Genomic DNA, 19,706 nt, shown 5'->3' on the forward strand with positions numbered 1-19,706 from the left:
CTGCGTGATTGGATCTCAAATACAGGTAAATACACTCTCTGGGACATTTCCAAGTGGGAAGGGACGCGATGGGTTGGCTGGAACTTCCTCGATACACCGGCGGAATTTCTGCAGGACGTCAGCGTTCTATGCGACTTGTTAATCGGTGCTGCCCCCTCACACATACGCAGGAGAGACAGAAGAGGTTGGGGCTCTTTGGCGGCGGGATACACGGTGTCGAGTGGCTACACGAGCCTTGCTGCAATTCCGTATGCGCCCCCTGATCCAGCTCCGTGGAAAACAATTTGGGACATACCAACATTGCCCAAGATCGACATTTTCAATTGGTTGCTCTGTCACGGTAAAATACTCACCGACGAGAACCTGCAGAGGCGTGGATTCAACGGTCCGTCGAGATGCTCGTTATGCAGAGAAAAGACGGAGTGTGTCTCCCATCTGATATTAAACTGCAAATTTTCAGAGCAGGTTTGGAGAGCGCTGATGGAGCAATGGAATCCTAATTTCGTGCTGCCTGCCTCTATATCCGAACTCTTCACTAAGTGGCAGAATAGATATCCAGCACCCCCGCCTAAAAATAAAATGATAAAGGCCGCCTGGTCCTCTCTTCTTAAAATTTGCTGTTGGCAAATCTGGCTAGAGAGGAACAGTAGAATATTCAGAAATACCCAGCATGATGTAAAAGTGGTAGTGACTAAAATAAAAACCCAGCTAAAAGAATGCCTGGAGGATTTTAAAGACGATTCGAATCTCAGCCAACTTGACAATATTTGGGGGGCTTCTTTAAATCTTCAATTCCGCCAAGCCAACAGAAGCATTATTCCTGTTGAGGAATGGCAAGTAAGAGGCATAAATAAGGAAGAGTTTCATGCCTGGATCTCCAATCATAAACTATATTCTCTCTTCTTCGATGGGGCAGCAAAAGGAAATCCTGGCAAGGTCGAGGCAGGAGGAACGGTTAATAGCACGGAGGGCACTTAGATTCACAGCTTTGCCTGGGGGCTGGGGTTCAATTCCAGCATCCAAGCGGAAGAATTGGCAATTTGGCCCTGTATCAAGGTCTCAAACTACTATTGAGCCTGGAAATCAAGGAGGCAATCATTCTAGGGGACTCTCAAGTGATCATAAAGCTCATGGTAACCAACACTGCCCCCCGGGACTTAAGATTAGCAAGGCAGATACAAAGAATTCGAAGCCTGGGAAAGCTGTTCCAAAATCTGAAATATTTCCATGTACTAAGAGAAAATAATAAAGAAGCAGATCGTGAAGCAAATAAGGCCGCTCTTCTCTCCGCCGGGGCAATGATAAGGGACGGGATAGAAACTTGGGATCCAATACCATAATCACTTCAGCACCTATGTTTTATTGCCTGATTCTAAATCAGTTTGTTTGCATTTTCAAGCTTGGACAAATTACAGAAATCAACTCCATTGTAGAGCCTAAAAAGAGCTGGAAGAGGAACACAAATTCAATTCTTCAGGAGGTCGGTTCTATTTTGGATCTGGACAACTCCCTTTGTAATCAGAACTCTGGCAATTAGGCCAATCAGTTAATATAATCCATAATCGTTCTTGTGAAAAAAAAAACAAATATAACATATTTACATATTTATCATAAAATATAAACTATATGGCAAACATGTACACTCATTTCATAAAATGACAATCGATTCTCGAATAGTAATATTTATATATTTTCATTTGAGAGTTCATAGCCTCATAAAACTCGTGGTGCCCGTATAATAAAAAGGTTACAACACTAAAACCAAAACTTAAAACGTTGCTACTTATCCAAAATAATGAATGTGCCACGAATACCAGTGAAAAGGAACTGAGTACAGACGCCTGAAAATGTCGGAAAAGTGGGCTATTCCTCCTTACAAATATAAATAATTTAGAACAGTTGCCTGCTTAAATTTATACGACAAATTATCTTACGTATTCGAAATCAGTGAAAGGAAAAAGCGAGTAAGCGTTTGAAAGTCCACACTCGTGTTGTTGTTATCCACATATAGGTAGCGTAAAACCAATGCACCGCAAAAGGAGACTTCGAGGGCGGAGACGTGCAAACATGTGCGTGGCAACGAGAAGCGACATGAATAAAAAGACATTGGGGGGGCTCCTTTTTAATAAAATTTAGAAGCAGAGCCCTAAATCGAACCCTAAATCAAACCTTAAAAAAAATCGATTAAATTCGCGTTTAGGTGCGTTTAGGTTCGTTCAGGTTCGAATTCGATTAGGTTCGCCTTCGGGTTCGAATTTCAGGTTCGGCGAACCTGAACGAATTTCAATTTTTTTTTTAGGTTCGCTGAATTTCGAACCTAAACCTTCAAATTCGACGAACCCTGTGACATAGCTGACAAGTGACCTATGTCACGCAAACATAGCATTATGGCAGTGGGATGCTTGCACTATCATGCCCATCGAATTGGGTAGTTTGGCCACGTCAACAAATGTTAAAGACACGTCGACAGATACCCAAGAACGCAGGATTGTTGTGATAAAATGTGGAGAGGTGCATACCATAGATGTTGTGGAATAATTGACAAAGTATTACATCATTGATCCATTGACTACAATCATGTACAGCTTTTGGAACTATTAGTCATATACGGTGTAGACAAAATGGATCCATCAAATGCATATCAGGTTAAGACACATGTTTGTCCGCTTGACATTGTGCCACAACAAAATTAAGTCTACATGACAAGTTACAATATTCAACACAGTTGGTAAACGATGTATGACTGTAAGTCGAAATTCGAAAGTTCGGACTTGACAAGTTTTACCTTTTATTTGTTATGATTTTCATTTTTTCAAACAATTTGCAGAATCTGACAACTATTGAAGTGCGCCCGAAAAGGAGCAAAGTGTTGAATATTTAATTTCATGTTTGGCTTACTATAGTTATTTTTTATTTCTAGGAGCATTATTTATCCGATTTGAAAACAGAAAGACGTTAAGCGATCAAGGTTCAGAGACAGATGCAGCTAAACATGTTTAACAGTGTTTTTGCTCATGATTGATGACCAAAACCTCTTGTGTACATTTGGAAGATCTATGAGCTTATTGCAGGTGTCTCAGACGCATGATGCTAACAAGTTTCAAGAAGGATTTGAATGACCAAATTGTAGTTCTAGTTGAATAAAGTTTTTAGGACAGCAATGTGATAATGTAACAAAAATTGCCTATCGGACAAAAGCAATCATAGCAGTTTCAATGCAATGGCAAATTGAGGTTCAAGAAGGCAATGTGATCTACAATAGCATAGTCTATCTTATTCAGTTATTTTATCTTAAGGGTGCAGGGTGGTGCAAGGTGGAGATCAAAGTCTCCTTTAGATTGGAGCCTGAGAACACTTCAGGGTGTCAGGGTGGTGTTATGATGCAGTTTACCAGTAGCCCTACAATGATCCACAGAAAACCCGCCTCAAATGCCTCTCAACTATTATCTAGCCAATGCATTCATTCATCTAGCTTACTCGTCCAATGAAGGTGGGTCATTTATTGTGAGGTACATTAACCATTTTTGTACTCAAGTATTTTCATTTAATGTTTCAATATATTATAGTATGGATCACAGGTTGAATTGGATGATTGACCATTATTGTTTTACACTTGATCCCTCACTTCACCTTGGTGTTATTACTTGCCCCTAGTCCAATGTGACCTTCCTCAGCCTTTCATCACTATCTAGAAGCAACACAAATAGGAGGCTCTAATGATGGTAGTGTTCCATGTTATCCACACTTAACATTCGCCGTCATTCCCCTTTACTCCATTATCCCATATTTTGATTGGTTGTCGACAGTCACTCATGTTGGTTCCCTATTGACCTTGTCCTATGAGGAGTTGTATATACCCAAGGTTGATGCAGTCATAAGAAAGAAAGAGCATGAGCCAAATATTAAAAAGCAAAAGAATAGCTAGGGATCTCAAGCAAGAAAAAGCCAATTATAGCTTGAGCTCTAACCCTGCTTATATAGACACTCATCCTCAAAAGTATCCATGCATATCATGTCTATCAAAGTAAAAGGAACACTTTAGGAACATCCCGACCTCGATGAAGCAGTAAATTGCTCCCTACTAGAAGGGGCTATCTCATTATTGCATGATAATCAATGAAGCTTGCCAAACAAGCTATGTAAAGAGAGAAAAAGGCAAATATGGGGCTTGGAAAAACAAATGTGAGGGAAGGTAACTCAAGCAACTAAGCACTCCTTCTACAAAGGCACTCATGGACAATGGTTTGATATAACCTAGAATAAGGCTACGACATCATTCATGAAGTAAACCCCAATCCATATCACCTATTACCTACACCTATCTACTGAAAGAGTTGGGCTAGGAATTGTTCCTCCCCTTAGGGTTGGAAGCACCTAATAGGGCCATGTGATAACCCTCCCATTCTCAAGGATTGTAACTTGTGTACAATCATAAGCTAGTAGGACATTTAAAAATGATGCTCGTGTGAGGTATTGTGATGGTTGCAATAGTGAATATGACCAACTCTGATACTCTTATGGTTATTGCACGCATGATGTTGATCTCACTTGAATCTTTTGAGTATGTGTTAGATATTGTTCCCAAGTACGGTTAGCGTCCTTTGAGGGATTGTATGATGCTTCTCCAGCACTTTAGAGAGGGCGCCCAACCCCTTTGATGATGACATGGGACACTTTGATAGAGGATGTTGATCTCACTTGAATCTTTAGAGTATGCGTTAGGTATTGTTCCAAGGGGTTGTATGATGCTTCTCTGGCACTTTAGAGAGGACATTAAACCCCTTTGATGATGACATGGGACACTTAGACAAAGGGCATTGAGAATTTACTAAGGAGTGTTGGCCTTAGGATGACTTGACACGATTGATGATACCCTCTCACTCCTCTAGGACCTTCAGCATTATTTATCGGAGCTAGGAAGTTGCCTTGAGAGCAAATGTACCCTTGAGATGGCAAGACACCCCTAAGATACCATTGCATCTACTTGATGGATGTTGCCTTGCTTTCGAGGATATTTGATGACAATGATGATGATGATGATGATGATGATGACATGAGACCCTTTGTAAAGGATTGTACATTGTTCACCATGATGATGTCATACCCTAGCACAATGATATCTTCTTCTTGATGCTCTAGAAGATGTTGTCGCCACCCTAAAGGATGACATTAAGCTTGAGAAGGCTTTACTTGATGATGTGGTGCCCTTTTGATGAGGATACATAACTTTTGGGATGAGATGCACCTTCTAGAGCCATTCATTGCACACTTCATGGAGAGACGCACCTTTTGGAGGATGTCATCACCCTTAGGGCTTTAGGCTAATTTTAGAACAAATCGACTTGGTTAACCTTATATAAGTAGAGGGAAGTCAATTTCCCTTTCATCATTGTCACGCGCACTTCAAGATCGTTACACTGCTTCTTGTCTCTTCACTCATGTGAGCTATGGGGCACTAGTGTAGCAAACTTCTCTTGACCCATCTTGGGGAATGTTTTATGGATGGTTTTCACTTTTGGATGATTATTACTGAATCTATGATGATATGTGCCAAGCAAATGTAAGGTATCTTCTTCTATCTTGTTCTTGTTAATGAATTAAGGTTTGTTAGCATTTTCATCAAGGTTTTGTTGATGTTTTATAGCTCTAAAATCTCCATGGGAAAGATTGTTGAAATGTAACGAGTAAAGGATTTCCTGACTAGTGCCTTAGTCAAGATAGGCCTCACTTAAGTCTTATTTAGCATACACGAGTCCCTAGAAACTAGGGCGAGTCATGGTGCAATTAGCTCATGCGTAGGAATTGGAGACTTAGTCTTGTTTGTCTACAAGTACAAGTTGTATTTGGAAAAGGTCGAGTTAGAGAGTTTCAAAGTCTATTTGAGGGAAGACAATTTGAAGAGTCAATTCGACTCAACTAGCAAGTCAAACTTGACTCATATTCCAAATACACACTTGCAATTTTAAGCCTGATCGAATTGCATAAAAGGAGGTAGAAAGGCACAATCGTATCATATTGTTTTTGAGCACGAGTCTTGTGTGAGAGTTGGCTGCTAAGAAGAGCGTGTAAGGAGAGGCTTGTACGCAGCTTCTGACAGAGACAATTCCTTGCAGAAGTCTTACTAGCCAGCGTGTGCCTTCGTTCCTACAAGGGGACAAGCTACCTTCCTAATTGCAGGGTCACACGCTTTTACCTTACTTCGTACCAGATGGAAGAACTTTCCAAGAAAATATTTTTCCCTATACTTTCTATCAACCAAGCTTATGCTTGGACGTTAATTTTAGTGAGGCTTGGGGCCTGGCTTGGAAGCCTTCTTATACCAAAATGCCTAAATGAAATGCATGAGTGAGTGCTATTACTTTCAAGAATGTATTGATATTAGTGCTCAAAAATAAAAGACAATGCTCAAATAAACAATACCAATATCTTTCAATGGAAAGGGAAAGTGAAACAATTAGCTCAATGTAGCTCCACAAGTTCCAAATATGTTGCTTTGCAAGTAAATGAAATCAATGCCAAATTGCTTCAATGGAGTGACACAAAAAAGACCCAACAATAATGATAATGCCACATAATATATATTGACAATGATAAAGCAATGTGCTCAAGAGACTTGCGAAACCAAAGTAGATGGATAAATTAAACTAGTTTACGCTTGCCTAATAAATATAAAATACTTGTTCGCATCAATAGAAAAATTGCATGTGTTGTGGTAGATTGCCCAATAAAAATATTCAAGAAAAGGATATGGCAAACATAAACCAATCTCAAATGTATGCTAAAATGAGAATGGATGTGAGTGTTAAGAAATTAATCATGCACAAATGAGCTTAGCAATGAGATTTACAAAGAACATTGGAGTAATTAAACGAAGAGATTAGTCTACCCACAAGCAATGATCCTCCCTCTAAATGGGGAGAAAGGATACCATGGGAAAAATCCTAAGCTCCCTCATAAGAAAAAGTAATCTTTTTATTAGAGATTGGTTAGAAAAGCCTTTTGAGAAGATTTCCCATGGAAACCAAAGGAGTATTTTACAACATGCCACTTCCAAGGGCTAGATCTCTTCAAGTAACAACTACGGGAGAGTCTTTGACAAAATTTGAAAATACAAGAAACAAATTTGTAGCAATCAAATCAATCACAAAGAGAATTGTATTCAGCGCTAAGGAAAGAGGCTAAGCCTCCTCTAGCCCACAGCCTAGTGAGAGAAGCATGTTGCCCTCAAAGTAGAACTCGGCCTTTCGAGAAATGATGCCTCAAATACTCACAACCTCTTTGAATTTTCGTCTCAAATCTGCTCAAAAGGGGTTGCAAAACAGATCCAAAATGAGTGGAAAGATGACATGAAAGAGTCAAAATGATAATCTACAATTAGTGTACAAGAACTAGATCAAGACATGCAAGTAGAACTCCATACTTGTCTAGTTAAAACCATGCTCTAGGTAGCAAATAAAATCCTTGAAAGCACAAGATATTGATCAAGAAAAATATTGAATTTAAATTTATGTGATCTTAGTAGGCTAGAGGAAAGGAAACTCCCTCTTTCAAAATCGTTTGATGAGATCCTTGAGGCAAACTGATTGGGTCCTTCTATTCTTGATCTTGGGAGTTAGTTCGTCTATTGGAGAGTTACCCCACGCCCAAGTAAATCCTTCAACCAAATCTAAAGATCTCTACACACTTGGAAAAAGATGTTAGCAATCATAAAGGGATTAGATTATACAATGGAGGAGAAGACTAGAGATTTCACCAAAAATCTTCTAGTGCTCCTCTTCCTAGAGTATTTCTCTAACCCAAAAACCATACAAGATAGCTTGCATATGTTAATCCAAACAAGTGGCAAAATGATAACTAGCATAATCCAACATACATGTAGAATGTAAAGCACAACAATTGAAATAACATCACCTCAAGAAATGGAAGGAGAACACCAACACAATAGTACCCCAAAGTCTTTTTATTATATGAAAATGAATACAAAATCCAGTAGAGTCTCTGTAAGCCCAATAGCTCGTTCTAAAGATACAATATGAGAGCCAAAGGCTCATTTAAATAAAACTATGGGAGTCAATCTCATTATAGAAGTGATTAAACAAGTGGCATGAGGTGACAATCCCAATGAGAAATTCGAATTGTTGAATGGAGCTCCAATGCCAAGTGTAAAAATCGAATTCTGGCAAGTGGACATCATTTTCTTCTTCCCTTATGTGCCAAATTCGAATTTTATAATGGAATGACAAGTGTATATGGGTGGTAACCCATGTGGGGACAATTTACCACAAAAATCTCCACCAAACCATATCCTCCCAAATGTGCATTAACTTCACAAATTCAAATTTCCAAGTAAGCAACTTTCTCATTTAATGTCAGAAATTCAATTTTATTTGAGCACATGTCATTTCCTTGATTTTAGGAGTCCACATCACCTTGGGACTTCACTTTAACTCCCCCATAATTTTTCACTTTATTTCCACAACATTTAGCATGTGTGGATATTTATTTTTCTCCATTTATTTAATTTTTGGCTTAATTAATTGCAAGATTTCCCACTAAACTTAGGAAAAGTGGGTTTTGAGTGTTGAAAACACAATTTAACCTCTCAAAGTGTGTCATAGTAGAAATTTGAGGGTGAGAGATGTGAATTTCATTACTCGTACCCGATACAATTTCTCTAGACATCACTTATTACATTACAAATACAATTTTATTAGCAATTTCTACGGTGTGGAAAATCTAAAAATTTTAAAAATGCCTACCTAGACCTAACCAAATTCCACGAAATTTTTTGTGTGATCTAGTATGGTAATATGCATTGACTCTAGACACTAAGATGTGTTAGGGGCTCAACCTTCAAACCGTCACCCCGGCTTTGGGGTAAAAAGTGAGTGAAAAAACCCAGAAAATCATCTGCCTCTAAAAAAGAAATGATAGTTAACTAGATAAAAAAAAACACTCCAAAGTGTACTTGTTTGTTGATCGAGTCCCAACATCCTAGGCCTATTACAGACTCAAAAACTCATCATTACTAATATCACTTATTACAATTCTCCGCAAGGTGTAGAATCTGGGTAGAAGAAAGATGATGAGAAGATAGAAGTAGAGTTAAAAAACTCTGTTGACTGATGATATCTAATGGTACAAGTGTCCTTTGGATCATCCTTGGGCGTGGAGTCTTCATATAATCATCAAGTGCCACTCTAGTGGTCAATAGGCGAATTTGTCAATAATGTTATACCACCACCTCAAAATCCCCAACAATTGGCCCAACATACTAAGAATGATGTCAAGGCTGGAGGATTATTCTAGAAGGGGTCAAAGATCATATAGTTCCTCATATCCATGAGAAGAAGTCATCTTATGAGATGTTCAAAGCTATCTTAGATCTATATCAGAGTTCATTGATACCAAGAAGCTTTCTCTTAAAGAGAAACCAAGGAGTATCCGAATGAGACCAGGGGAGCCTATCATCACATATCTTACAAATTTCACTCAAGTTCGAGATGAGCTAGACGGTGTGGGTGTCACTGTACCTGAGCATGACCTTGTAAGTTTTGCCTTACTGGGACTTCACAAGTCTTGTTATGGCTTCCAGGATGTTGTCAATGGCAAAGAGAACTTTCCCAGTGGGGAAAGGTTATGGTGACTGCATTTAGGAGGAGATCCAAAGAAGAACCTGTGATGGTAGATTACCAAATACCGAGGACGAGGAGAATTTTGCTCTTGCATGAAAGGCAAAGGGAAGGCCGAGACTATTCAAAAGGGAGAGAAGAAGAAGAAGAAGGATCTATGTAAGATCAAGTGCTTCCATTGCCATGAGTTTGGGCATTATTCTACTAAGTGTCCAAATCAGAATAAGACGTCCAGCAAGAATCATGTGGCTACATCAGCTGAGGTAGATGGGTTTGCTTCTCAGTTTGAGAAATATTTCTCATTGCTAGCTTGAATGGCAAACCTACTAGGGAGCAGCACATGGTATATTAATTCTGGAGCCTCCTTCCATATGAACGGGAACAGGGGCTATTTTGTGAAAATTTGGAGACCCAAATTTCTACTGCAACGACTGATTAAGTATCTTCTATTTGTTAAATTACTAACCAAATTATTTACTGCATCCTACAGCGAATACCGAAACTAATACACTGCAGCCTTCACCAATTAAATTAAATGCAGAAATAAGAAATTGAACAAGAAATAAATACACAACACATGACACCATTATTTTTGGACAAATGTCCCCGGAAAATCCCAATGCAGGAAAATCGGTGCAACAGCTGAGGGTTTTAATTATTATGCAGTAGTAAATATGAGTACAATTCGTTGGATGCCCAACTGGCTATCCGATACAGAGAGAAACTGGCAAAAAGGTTAATGAGAAAAATCTCACATTGTTCTGGGAGATTTGATTATGATCTAGGGCTTGCTGACTGGCCGCACGCTACCTCTATGTAGCTTCTGCGTCAACCCTACGCAAAACTGCGTCACTCTGGCTAGGCTTTGCATCAATCCCTCTACTGACCTCCTGCTAACTGGAAATCCGATCTTCAGGCCTTTTAGTCTCACACCCCAGCTTCTTGAACTGAATCTTGTCTCTCCTAGTTGGAATTCAAACTCCCTCTAAAGCTTTGTGTTACCTTATTGAACTTCTCTTTGCCTTCTTTGCCTTGCACTCCTCAGATCTAGAAAGCTTCCTCCAATCTACTATCCCTACCCCTCACTGCAAGAAATCACCTTGATCGATTCTCTAGCAACTGTTGCGTTGCCCTCTCTAACAAATTCGATCTCTAGATCTCTCTCCGATGTGTTTCCCAAATGCCCGTCAAAGTCCTTATAATCCTCCAGTTGAGTAATCAACAACCCAGATTAGATTCTAATCAATGGCTCAGATCATTTGGCCTTGATCTATGTCTTTTTCTAGAAGTTTCACCCCCAGTTTGATTAATACCCTTTAATTATTTTAATTTCCTAAATTTGGACTTAGGCACCCATTAAAAATAATTAATTATTTTAATAAAACTATCTTCGGGTGGAATTTCCCAAAACGATTTATGGGTATTGTGGAATAGATGTGTCCTAGCCTCCCTGCAAATTTTGAGGCTTAGAGCACACATCCGATGCTACCAGAAATCAACATATTTTGGCCAGTTGAAGGAGCAAGACATGCAGTTTCAGATCAAGCTAGGAGATGATGACAAGTACACATTTAGGGGAGTTGGCACTGTCAGCGTTGAGAGGGAGTCTACGAGCCTTCTCCATCTCAGAGATGTACTCTATGTTCGAAGACTGAAGAAGAACCTTGACTCAACAGCAACCCTTGAGGACAAGGCATATGATGTCATCTTCAACAGAGGTAAGGCATACCTCAAGCACTTAGCTTCTGGAGCAATGAAGCAAATAGGTGTGAGGGTGAAGAACCTTTACAAGTTGCAGGTTGAGACATGTGCAACCTTGAGCAACAAGGCAAGTGGTGAGCAGAGTAGAGATGTTGGAGAACTTTAGCGCAGGCGCACGGGACACTTGCATCATGGGGGGCTGAAGATTCTTGAGTAGATTTCCACAAGATTACTAACATGCAATTTTGATCATCATGATGTGTGCAAGGGGTGCACAATTGACAAGTATGCCAAGACTTCTTTTCAGGACTGAGACAACAGAGCCAAAGGGATTTTGGAGCTAGTGCATTCAGAGGTATGCAAGCCCTTCTCTTCTCTGTCCCTTATGAGACACAAGTATTATGTTATACTTTCTTTGATGATTTTTCTCGGAAAATTTGGATACTTTTCATGAAGAAGAAAGATGAGATCTTAACCAAGTTCATGGAGTTTAAGGCCTTGGTAAAAAACCAAACCAAGAAGAAGATCAAGGCAGTGAGGAGTGACAACGGTGGAGAATATGTCTCCAATGTCTTCAAGGCGTTGTATGAAAGAGGGCATTAGGAGAGAGTTGTAGCATCCCATAACCCTCAACAAAATGGGGTGGCTGAAAGGAAGAACCGCAGTATTGTTGGAGCGGCCAAGGCCATGTTGCATCATGCATGACCAAGGACTACCTATGTTCTTGTGGCTAGAGGATGCAACATTGTAGTATTTCTACAGAACAAGAGTCCACACAAGGGTCTTGGACGAGTTACACCAGAGGACGCTTTCACAAGCAAGAAGCCTGATGTTTCACACTTTCGTATCTATGGCACAAAAGATTACTGCCATGTGTCCTAACATAGCAAGAAGAAGTTGGATCCCACAGCGAAGAAGGGTATTTTCGTGGGATACAATGAGACAACTCAGGCATATAGGGTGTATCTACCAAGACTCAAGAAGACAGTTCTCAGGCAAGATGTGAGGTTTTAGGAGGACAAAACTTTGAGGGAGCCCTTAGAGCGACAGTAGATTGCAATACTTGAGATGGAGGAGCTACTCGCTCCCAAGGAGGAGCCTCATCCAGGATCAAAGATTGAGTCTGAGCTAGGTGGCAAGAGACCCGCACAACAGTATCCACAACTAGGATGTAGGGCGGGATGATGAGGAGAAGATCCCAGGACTAGAGTAGACAGCTACTCAATTAGAGACTCTTAGCACGGGGAGGAAGAAATCCAAGTGGCTCGAGAAGTTGATTTAGGAGGCCAAGTAGTAGGTTGAAGCTCCTAGCACCATGTTCAAGCAAAGCAAGTAGCCACAGAGGTACAAAGGTTATATTACACTGATGACAGAGGTGGTGGACATTAAGCCTTCTAGTTATAAGGAGGCAGCTTCTCAGTGGGTTTGGCATGATGTCGTGGTGGAGGAATATTCCTCCATCATGGAAAATGATGTCTAGGAGATTGTACCACGACCTGAGGGAAAATCAGTAGTTGGCTCATGCTAGGTGTACAAGGTGAAGCATGGAGCAGAGGATAATGTGGAGAAGTATAAGGCCAGGTTTGTGGCTAAGGGCCTCTAACAGATTGAGGGCATAGACTATGATGAGACCTTTGCCCCAATAGCACGGTATTCATCCATCAGGACTATTTTGGCACTTGCAGCACAGATGGGGTGGAAAATCCACCAGATGGACGTGAAGACAACATTCCTCAGTGGAGTGGTTGAGAAGGATATTTATATGGAGCAGCTAGAGGGGTTTGAGTAGTTCAGCAGGGACACACATGTGCAAGCTGGATAAAGCTCTTTATGGGCTCAAGGAGGCTCCGAGTGCATGGTAAACTCATATTAATAGCTACCTTCGAGGATTGGGCTTCACTAAGAGTGAGACGGATGCCAACTTGTACTACATCATGGTTGGAGGGCTTCCGCTCATTCTAGTGCTCTATGTTGATGATCTTATACTAACTAGAGCAGACAGCTTGATCCAAAATTCCAACGAGGGCCTTGCAAAGGAGTTTGAAATGATGGATATGGGGCTTACGCTCTTTTTCCTTGGCTTGGAGGTTTAGCAGGGTGATGGTGAGATCTTTGTGGGGCAGGGGAGGTACACTACAGAGATTCTCCGAAAATTTCATATGCGAGATTGTAGTCCGATGGCCACACCTCTAGTCACAAACTAGAGGAAGGTGGATGTTAGTAGAGCAGAGCAAGTGGATGCTACAATATACAAGTAGCTCATCGGGTCGTTGATGTACTTGGTCAACACACGACCTGATATTTGTTTTGCAGTCAACCAGCTAAGTCAGTTCATGATGGAACCGACCAGAGTTCACTAGGTTGCTGTAAAGCATGTTTTGAGGTATCTCAGAGGCACAACAGATTATGGATTGTGGTATAGACAAGTTGATGGAGTGAGGCTTGAGGGCTTCACAGATGCAGATTGGGCAGGGTGCTCCACAGATCGGAAGAGTACTTCAGGTGGCGTCTTCAGCATTGGGTCAATAGTTGTTTCCTAGTATAGCAGGAAGCAGAGATCAGTTGCACTCAGTTCAGCAAAGGCCGAGTACATGGCTGCAGATTTTGCAGCATGAGAGGCTATTTGAATAAGGAAGTTGCTTGTGGGACTTTTCAAACAGAGGATGGAGCCTATTGTAATACACTGTGATAATCAAAGTTGCATCAAGCTCTCTAAGAACCCAGTGTTTCATGATCACTCAAAGCATATCGAGATCACGTATCATCATCTCACAGATTGTGTGCAGAAAGGGATAGTGAAGCTACTGTACATTCCAAAAGAGGAGCATACAACAAATATCTTGACTAAGGCATTGGCAAGAATGCAGTTTTGTTCAGTTCAAAGATAAGTTGGGAGTTGTACATAATCCGTTCCTCGCTAAGAGGGAGTGTTGAAAAGTAGCGAGTAAAGGTCTTCTTGACTCATGCCTTAGCCAAGATAGACCTCACTCAAGTCTTCTTTAGCATGCACGAGTCCCTAGAAATTAGGACGAGTCATGGTGTAGTTAGCTCATGCGTAGGAGTTGGAGACTCAGTCTTGTTTGTCTCCAAGTGCAAGTTGTATTTGGAAAAGGTCAAGTTAGAGAGTTTCAAAGTCTATTTGAGGCATGACGAGTTGAAGAGTCAGTTCGACTCAGTTAGCAAGTCAAACTTAACTCATATTCCAAATATACACTTGCCAGTTTTAGCTTGATCGAATTGCATAAAAGGAGGTCAAAAGGCACAATTGTATCATATTGTCTTTGAGCATGAGTTTTGTGTGAGAACTGGCTGCTAGGAAGAGCGTGTAAGGAGAGGCATGTATGCAGCTTATGACAGAGACAATTCCTTGCAGAAGTGCACTGATATTTAGGAGCTAATTCCTAAATAATAGGAGCTTCCCAGTGCTATGAAATAGGAGCCAGGCAGCGCAAGGATTTAGGAGCCGAGACGGGATTTCTTGCAAGCAGGTTACAGCTAAGTATTATCTGTGAGAACAATCTTGTTCTCTAGTGAAACAGATTGCCTTGTAAACAAATTCTATTTGCTCAATTCTGTCGATAAAATTCTACAGCTAGCAGAAGGTTTTCCCAGTTGGGTTCCCTAGAAAATTTACTGTGTTATTGTGTGTGAATGTGCTTTTATTTCTGTTCCTATTCTGCTGCAAATACGTAGAAAAATTCAGTGTCTTGGTGCAAAGAACTTGTTTTCAGGATTGACATCATAGCAGTTGCAGATTTCAAGGGAATTCTACAAAGATTTTCATCAAGTTTTTCTTGAGATGGCCTTCCCTCCCTTTAAATATCTATTAAGATAGAAGAGTGCTAGGGTTAAAGAGTAGAGGAACATAGGTTTTTCGCCCCTAAATTTCTTTGAATTCACATCTATCACTCTTCCTTCAAAGATTTTTACTCCTAGACTCCATTAGCCCTAGATTGAGAAAGGCACCAGTCTTATTTCTCATGCCCATTCTTTAAAACCCTAAATATATTCTTAGTTTATTTTTTCTAAGATAAATTAGGGTTTTATCTCAACAAATCATACATTTTCAGCATTATTTGCCTTGGATATCCTTATCCCAGTGTTTGGGTTTGTATGCAATTAATTCAAAAATCAAAAGTATTTGTTTACATGCATCTTTCAGCCCTAAACTAGGGCTAACGTGTAGAGTGAATTATGATGTTATATGTTTTTTCACCACAGAATATTGTTGTCATACATTGTCCTGTTCACTCTTTGTTTAGCCCTAATTTTACATTTCTTTATCATAGATTTCAGGGCTTTTTCTTATTTCTCTCATAGACTATTTGCTTGTTGCTATTTCTAGTTCAAAGCCTTACTTTAAGACAGCCAGGTATAATTTCTTGAGTGTATGTGTTTGGAAGCTTATTTGAGCCTCTCTATACATACGAGACAAAAGAACGTCCCTCATTAAGTGAGAAATCTCAACATGTACATGCTATGCATGGCAAATAAATATAGTGTAAAATAACAAAATACCTTTTGTAAACTAAAAGTCGAAGACTTATAATCAAGCCACATTAAAATATATACGCTAAAGAGTTTACATAAGATTTGTAAGCAAGTAGATCGATAAAATTTGAATTGTGCCTCAAAGAAAAGCATAATACATCCAAAAACAGTAAAACAGGATTGATGAAACTTCAAGAAAATGGCAAGTAGTTAACCTTTTTATATAACTCCAAGAACAGGTTTGAGGTTTCTCAATCGGAAAACCAAGAGAGTGAATTTACTAACTTGGAAAGAACTTCATCGGGAACAAACACACGTTAATCAAAACTACATGATGGCATAGAAGTTGATAAATGACAAATGAAACCACAGTTAATATATTCAAGTATGCTCAAAAGCACATTAAGAAACTGGAAAAACAAACTTTAGGAAGCACATAAACCTGTGGTTGAGATTTCAAGGTCACAATAGGTAAATGTTAGCAGAGCCTCGGAACTCCAGCAGCATAGATGCAAAAGCAGAATCAAACACAGGTTTGTGTGATGCAATTCAAGAAAGCGTGTTGGGAGACAAAAATATGGGTTTTCCTTTGTCTAGGATGTTCTTTGGCCAAAAAAATAAGCATGTTGGAGGGAAAAAAACAAACTGCAAACAGCTTGCATACTAACAAGGATCTTTGCTCTTCTCAGATTTGAAAGTGTGAAGTTGTGATGGAAACAAACAACACAAAAGAAATATGGAGAAACTTTTCTATTCAGCAGCAGCAGGTTTTAATGCTATTGAGGAAGATAAATATTTGGACTTGGTCTTAACAATGAATCTATAATGGGATATCATCAAACTTTTACTTTACAAAGCACAATTACATAACGCTAAACTTTTCACTCCAAAGGTGAAGTGTAGTGTTCATGAATTGGAAGGCAATTTGGAGCGCACAGTTTAGAGCCTTTCTGTAATATATACAAAAATATGGAACAACAAGTTCCTCACATGTGAAAGAACAGTCATACGGATTACTGTCCCAAAGTATGAAAAGGACAAAAATTGTTGAAAGAAGAAGATAGGTGCATGCTCTAAAATTGAATGCACTGGAAAAGGGGAAGTTATAGCCAGAATCAAAAGGACTTGAAACCGAAGTTATAAAGGGAAAATGTCAATGTTTGTCAATGGTCATTTGTGTACATAACTTTGAATTTTACAAACAACATGTTTTTATTTCAAATTCAATTAGCTGCATCACCATTCTATCTAACATGTCCTAAAAGAAGCCTGTAAGAACAATACCCTGAAGATCATCAGACCAATGGCAACAAAAGCTGTACAGGATTTGCATACTAAAAAAGTGACTAAGCAACCAAAGTTGTACACGATTTGAAAACTAAATAAGTGCTTAAGCAACCAAAGCTATACAGGATTTGCATACTAAAAAAGTGACTAAGTTATGTCTACCATTTCACATCTTAGATCAAAATGTGCTAAATTCAGTCCCCTTCAGCTATAAGATTCAGGTAACGGCCATACCTTCTTAATCTTTCCGAGGAGAGCAGTATTGACTTTCTGTTTTCTTTCTTGTTCCAAGCTTTTCTCATGCAATTGTTGTTTAAGGGCAATCGATTCCTCCCACTTCTCCCTTAAGATGTGTTCATATTCCTCTGTGCACGAAATAATACCTGGTTTAATTGTGCTTTTAAAATCCACACCCAGAATCTCTGTTGGTGTCATTCCTCTGGAATTCAGCTTGAATTCAAATGAACTACCAAGCTTCAACCTGAAAATTCGATTTTCAGACAAATAAATCCTTAAACACAAAATTAGAAATCCATATTCAAACCCTGTACAATTTACTAAATCAAGAATCCCATGCTAGGTTGATTGTTTGCCAAATATAAAACTGAAAATTGAAATATAATAATAATCCCTGCTATTTTGCCCCAAGTTTTTGCAAATTGAAATATAATAATAATCCCTGCTGTTTTGCCTCAAATTTTTACATTAATCAGCACTATACAATTGGCTCAGAGATCCAACTATCATATTCAAAACCCATACAATTTATTAAATGAATGAGATAATAAATAGACAAACTCAGATTGTTTTGGCAAGTTTGTATTTTTCCCACCATGTAAAGGTAAAGTTCCATTCTAATGAACTATTTTTTTCAAAATTTCTACGTAATCTTAAAATGTGCTAAAACCCCAAGGATAAATTTACCATCGATCAGGTGGAATTGTAACCTCCATCTTAAAATGTGCTAAAACCCCAAGGATAAATTTACCATCGATCAGGTGGAATTGTAACCTACATCTTAAAATGTGCTAAAACCCCAAGGATAAATTTACCATCGATCAGGTGGAATTGTAACCTCCAGTGATGATCAGGTGGAACAGTAACCTCCAACAAAATTTATACTGGATATGAATAAAATTTTCCAGTGTAGAGATTGACTTTGTCCACTTATTAACTAAATCATCTCAGAGATCCAACTATCATAAAAGTAAATGGCCTACCTACCTGATGATTTCCTGGTTGTAACGATCGACTGCCCCTTCAAGCTCTTTCAATTTCTTGCTTGCAGATACCTCAATATCCCAAGCCTTCTCCTCCCACTCATTCCTAGCAGTCTCAGCAGCCTGAATGTCGAGCTCAATGGCATGGCACTCTCTGCTCATCTTCTCATAATCCCTCATATTCACATGCTGTGACTCCACCTGCTGCTTGAGGACCTTATTCTCTTTCGTCAGTCGCTCAATCTCACTACTCTTAGCCTCGAATTCCTGCTTACGCTCGGCCAAACCCCGTTCCAGGGCCTCTTTCTTGGACGAAAAATTATTCACAATGTTATGAAATTTGGGTCTATCGTTGGCCAACACAGATTTATTCATCTCCAGGGTTTCAATGGCAGAGGGCCCAGTCTTCAAGTCCTCGATCCTTGCCTCCAGTTCTTTTACTTGCGCTTCCGCAGCGGCTGTTCTCTGAGCGTTCTCGGCTCGTTCTTCTTCCAGGCGCATTATGAATTCCCTCTCCAGGGCCTCCACGGCGGCGTCGTCGCCACGGAGAAAACACTGGTAGCTCTGTTCCACGAACTCGAACCCTGGATCCATCCCAAACCACGAAGCTCCTTCTGGGTGCTGGATTGTGTCCTTGTAATTTAAGAGCTGGACAAGCCACGCCAGGGCCGCCAGAAGAGCGGGCCACGAATGAGGACTTCCGGCGGCATACAGGGCACTCTTATTTATCTGAAAAGGATATCCATATGCTCTGAATATGAATGGGACGTCATCTTCCATCTTGCCCAACTCCCCCCACGCAGGGTCGAGTTGATGGATGAGAAAACTGATCAATTCCTTGACCTCCTTCATAGAGGGCAGGGTTTTGTGGGATAATATTGCTCCAGAGAATCCATGAGATTGCGAATATTGATTTATAGCTGTGATACATGAAATCTGATAATTTCTGTCATTAATTGGTCTGGTGTCTTGCCTGTTCTGCTGTTTTCCATGTGAACTCGCTCGCCGGAATTGCCTGTTGTCGTTGCTGCTGGAGCTCCTAGGTTGCAGGGACTGCTGTGTATGTGTTCTCTTCTTCATTCTTATCAAACGAAATGACGGGATTCGATCTCTTGGCCTAATAGCCACAGAGGAAAGCGAGTTTGGTGTTGCTGCTTGTTTGAATTGTTGTGGCGCCAAAAGGATGACAGAGGAATAGTATAAATGTTTATTAGTCTTTTAATGTGAGAATAAGTAAAAGGAGGTACCTTTTGTAACGAACCCTTTATTGTAACGTACTACGTTGTAGGTAGCAATGCCCTTTTCCAAGTTACGTTTTGAAGAGAAAGTTATTAGCGAGTGTAAAAGTGATGATGTTATGTAATGGAAATATTTT

At 39.8% G+C, this 19,706-nt stretch overlaps 1 protein-coding gene across 1 annotated transcript in view; it reads right to left on the reverse strand.

Annotated features, from left to right (window-relative positions):
• Positions 1 to 19,556, reverse strand: part of LOC149191334 (kinetochore protein NDC80 homolog) — a 40,045-nt gene extending 20,489 nt beyond the window's left edge. The window contains exons 1-2 of the mRNA XM_089404175.1: positions 18,336 to 19,556; positions 17,346 to 17,592 (exon numbers count right to left, since the gene is read on the reverse strand). Of these exons, the coding sequence (XP_089260301.1) occupies positions 17,346 to 17,592; positions 18,336 to 19,411 (1,323 nt within the window). The 5' untranslated portion in view covers positions 19,412 to 19,556. The remainder of the gene's footprint in view (positions 1 to 17,345; positions 17,593 to 18,335) is intronic.
• Between the last annotated feature and the right edge of the window lie 150 nt (positions 19,557 to 19,706).

The sequence above is a fragment of the Pinus tabuliformis genome, chromosome 2_2 (assembly GCF_031772625.1).
Source record: "Pinus tabuliformis cultivar Carrire ecotype Pingquan chromosome 2_2, CPIR1, whole genome shotgun sequence".
NCBI classification, from domain to species: domain Eukaryota; kingdom Viridiplantae; phylum Streptophyta; class Pinopsida; order Pinales; family Pinaceae; genus Pinus; species Pinus tabuliformis.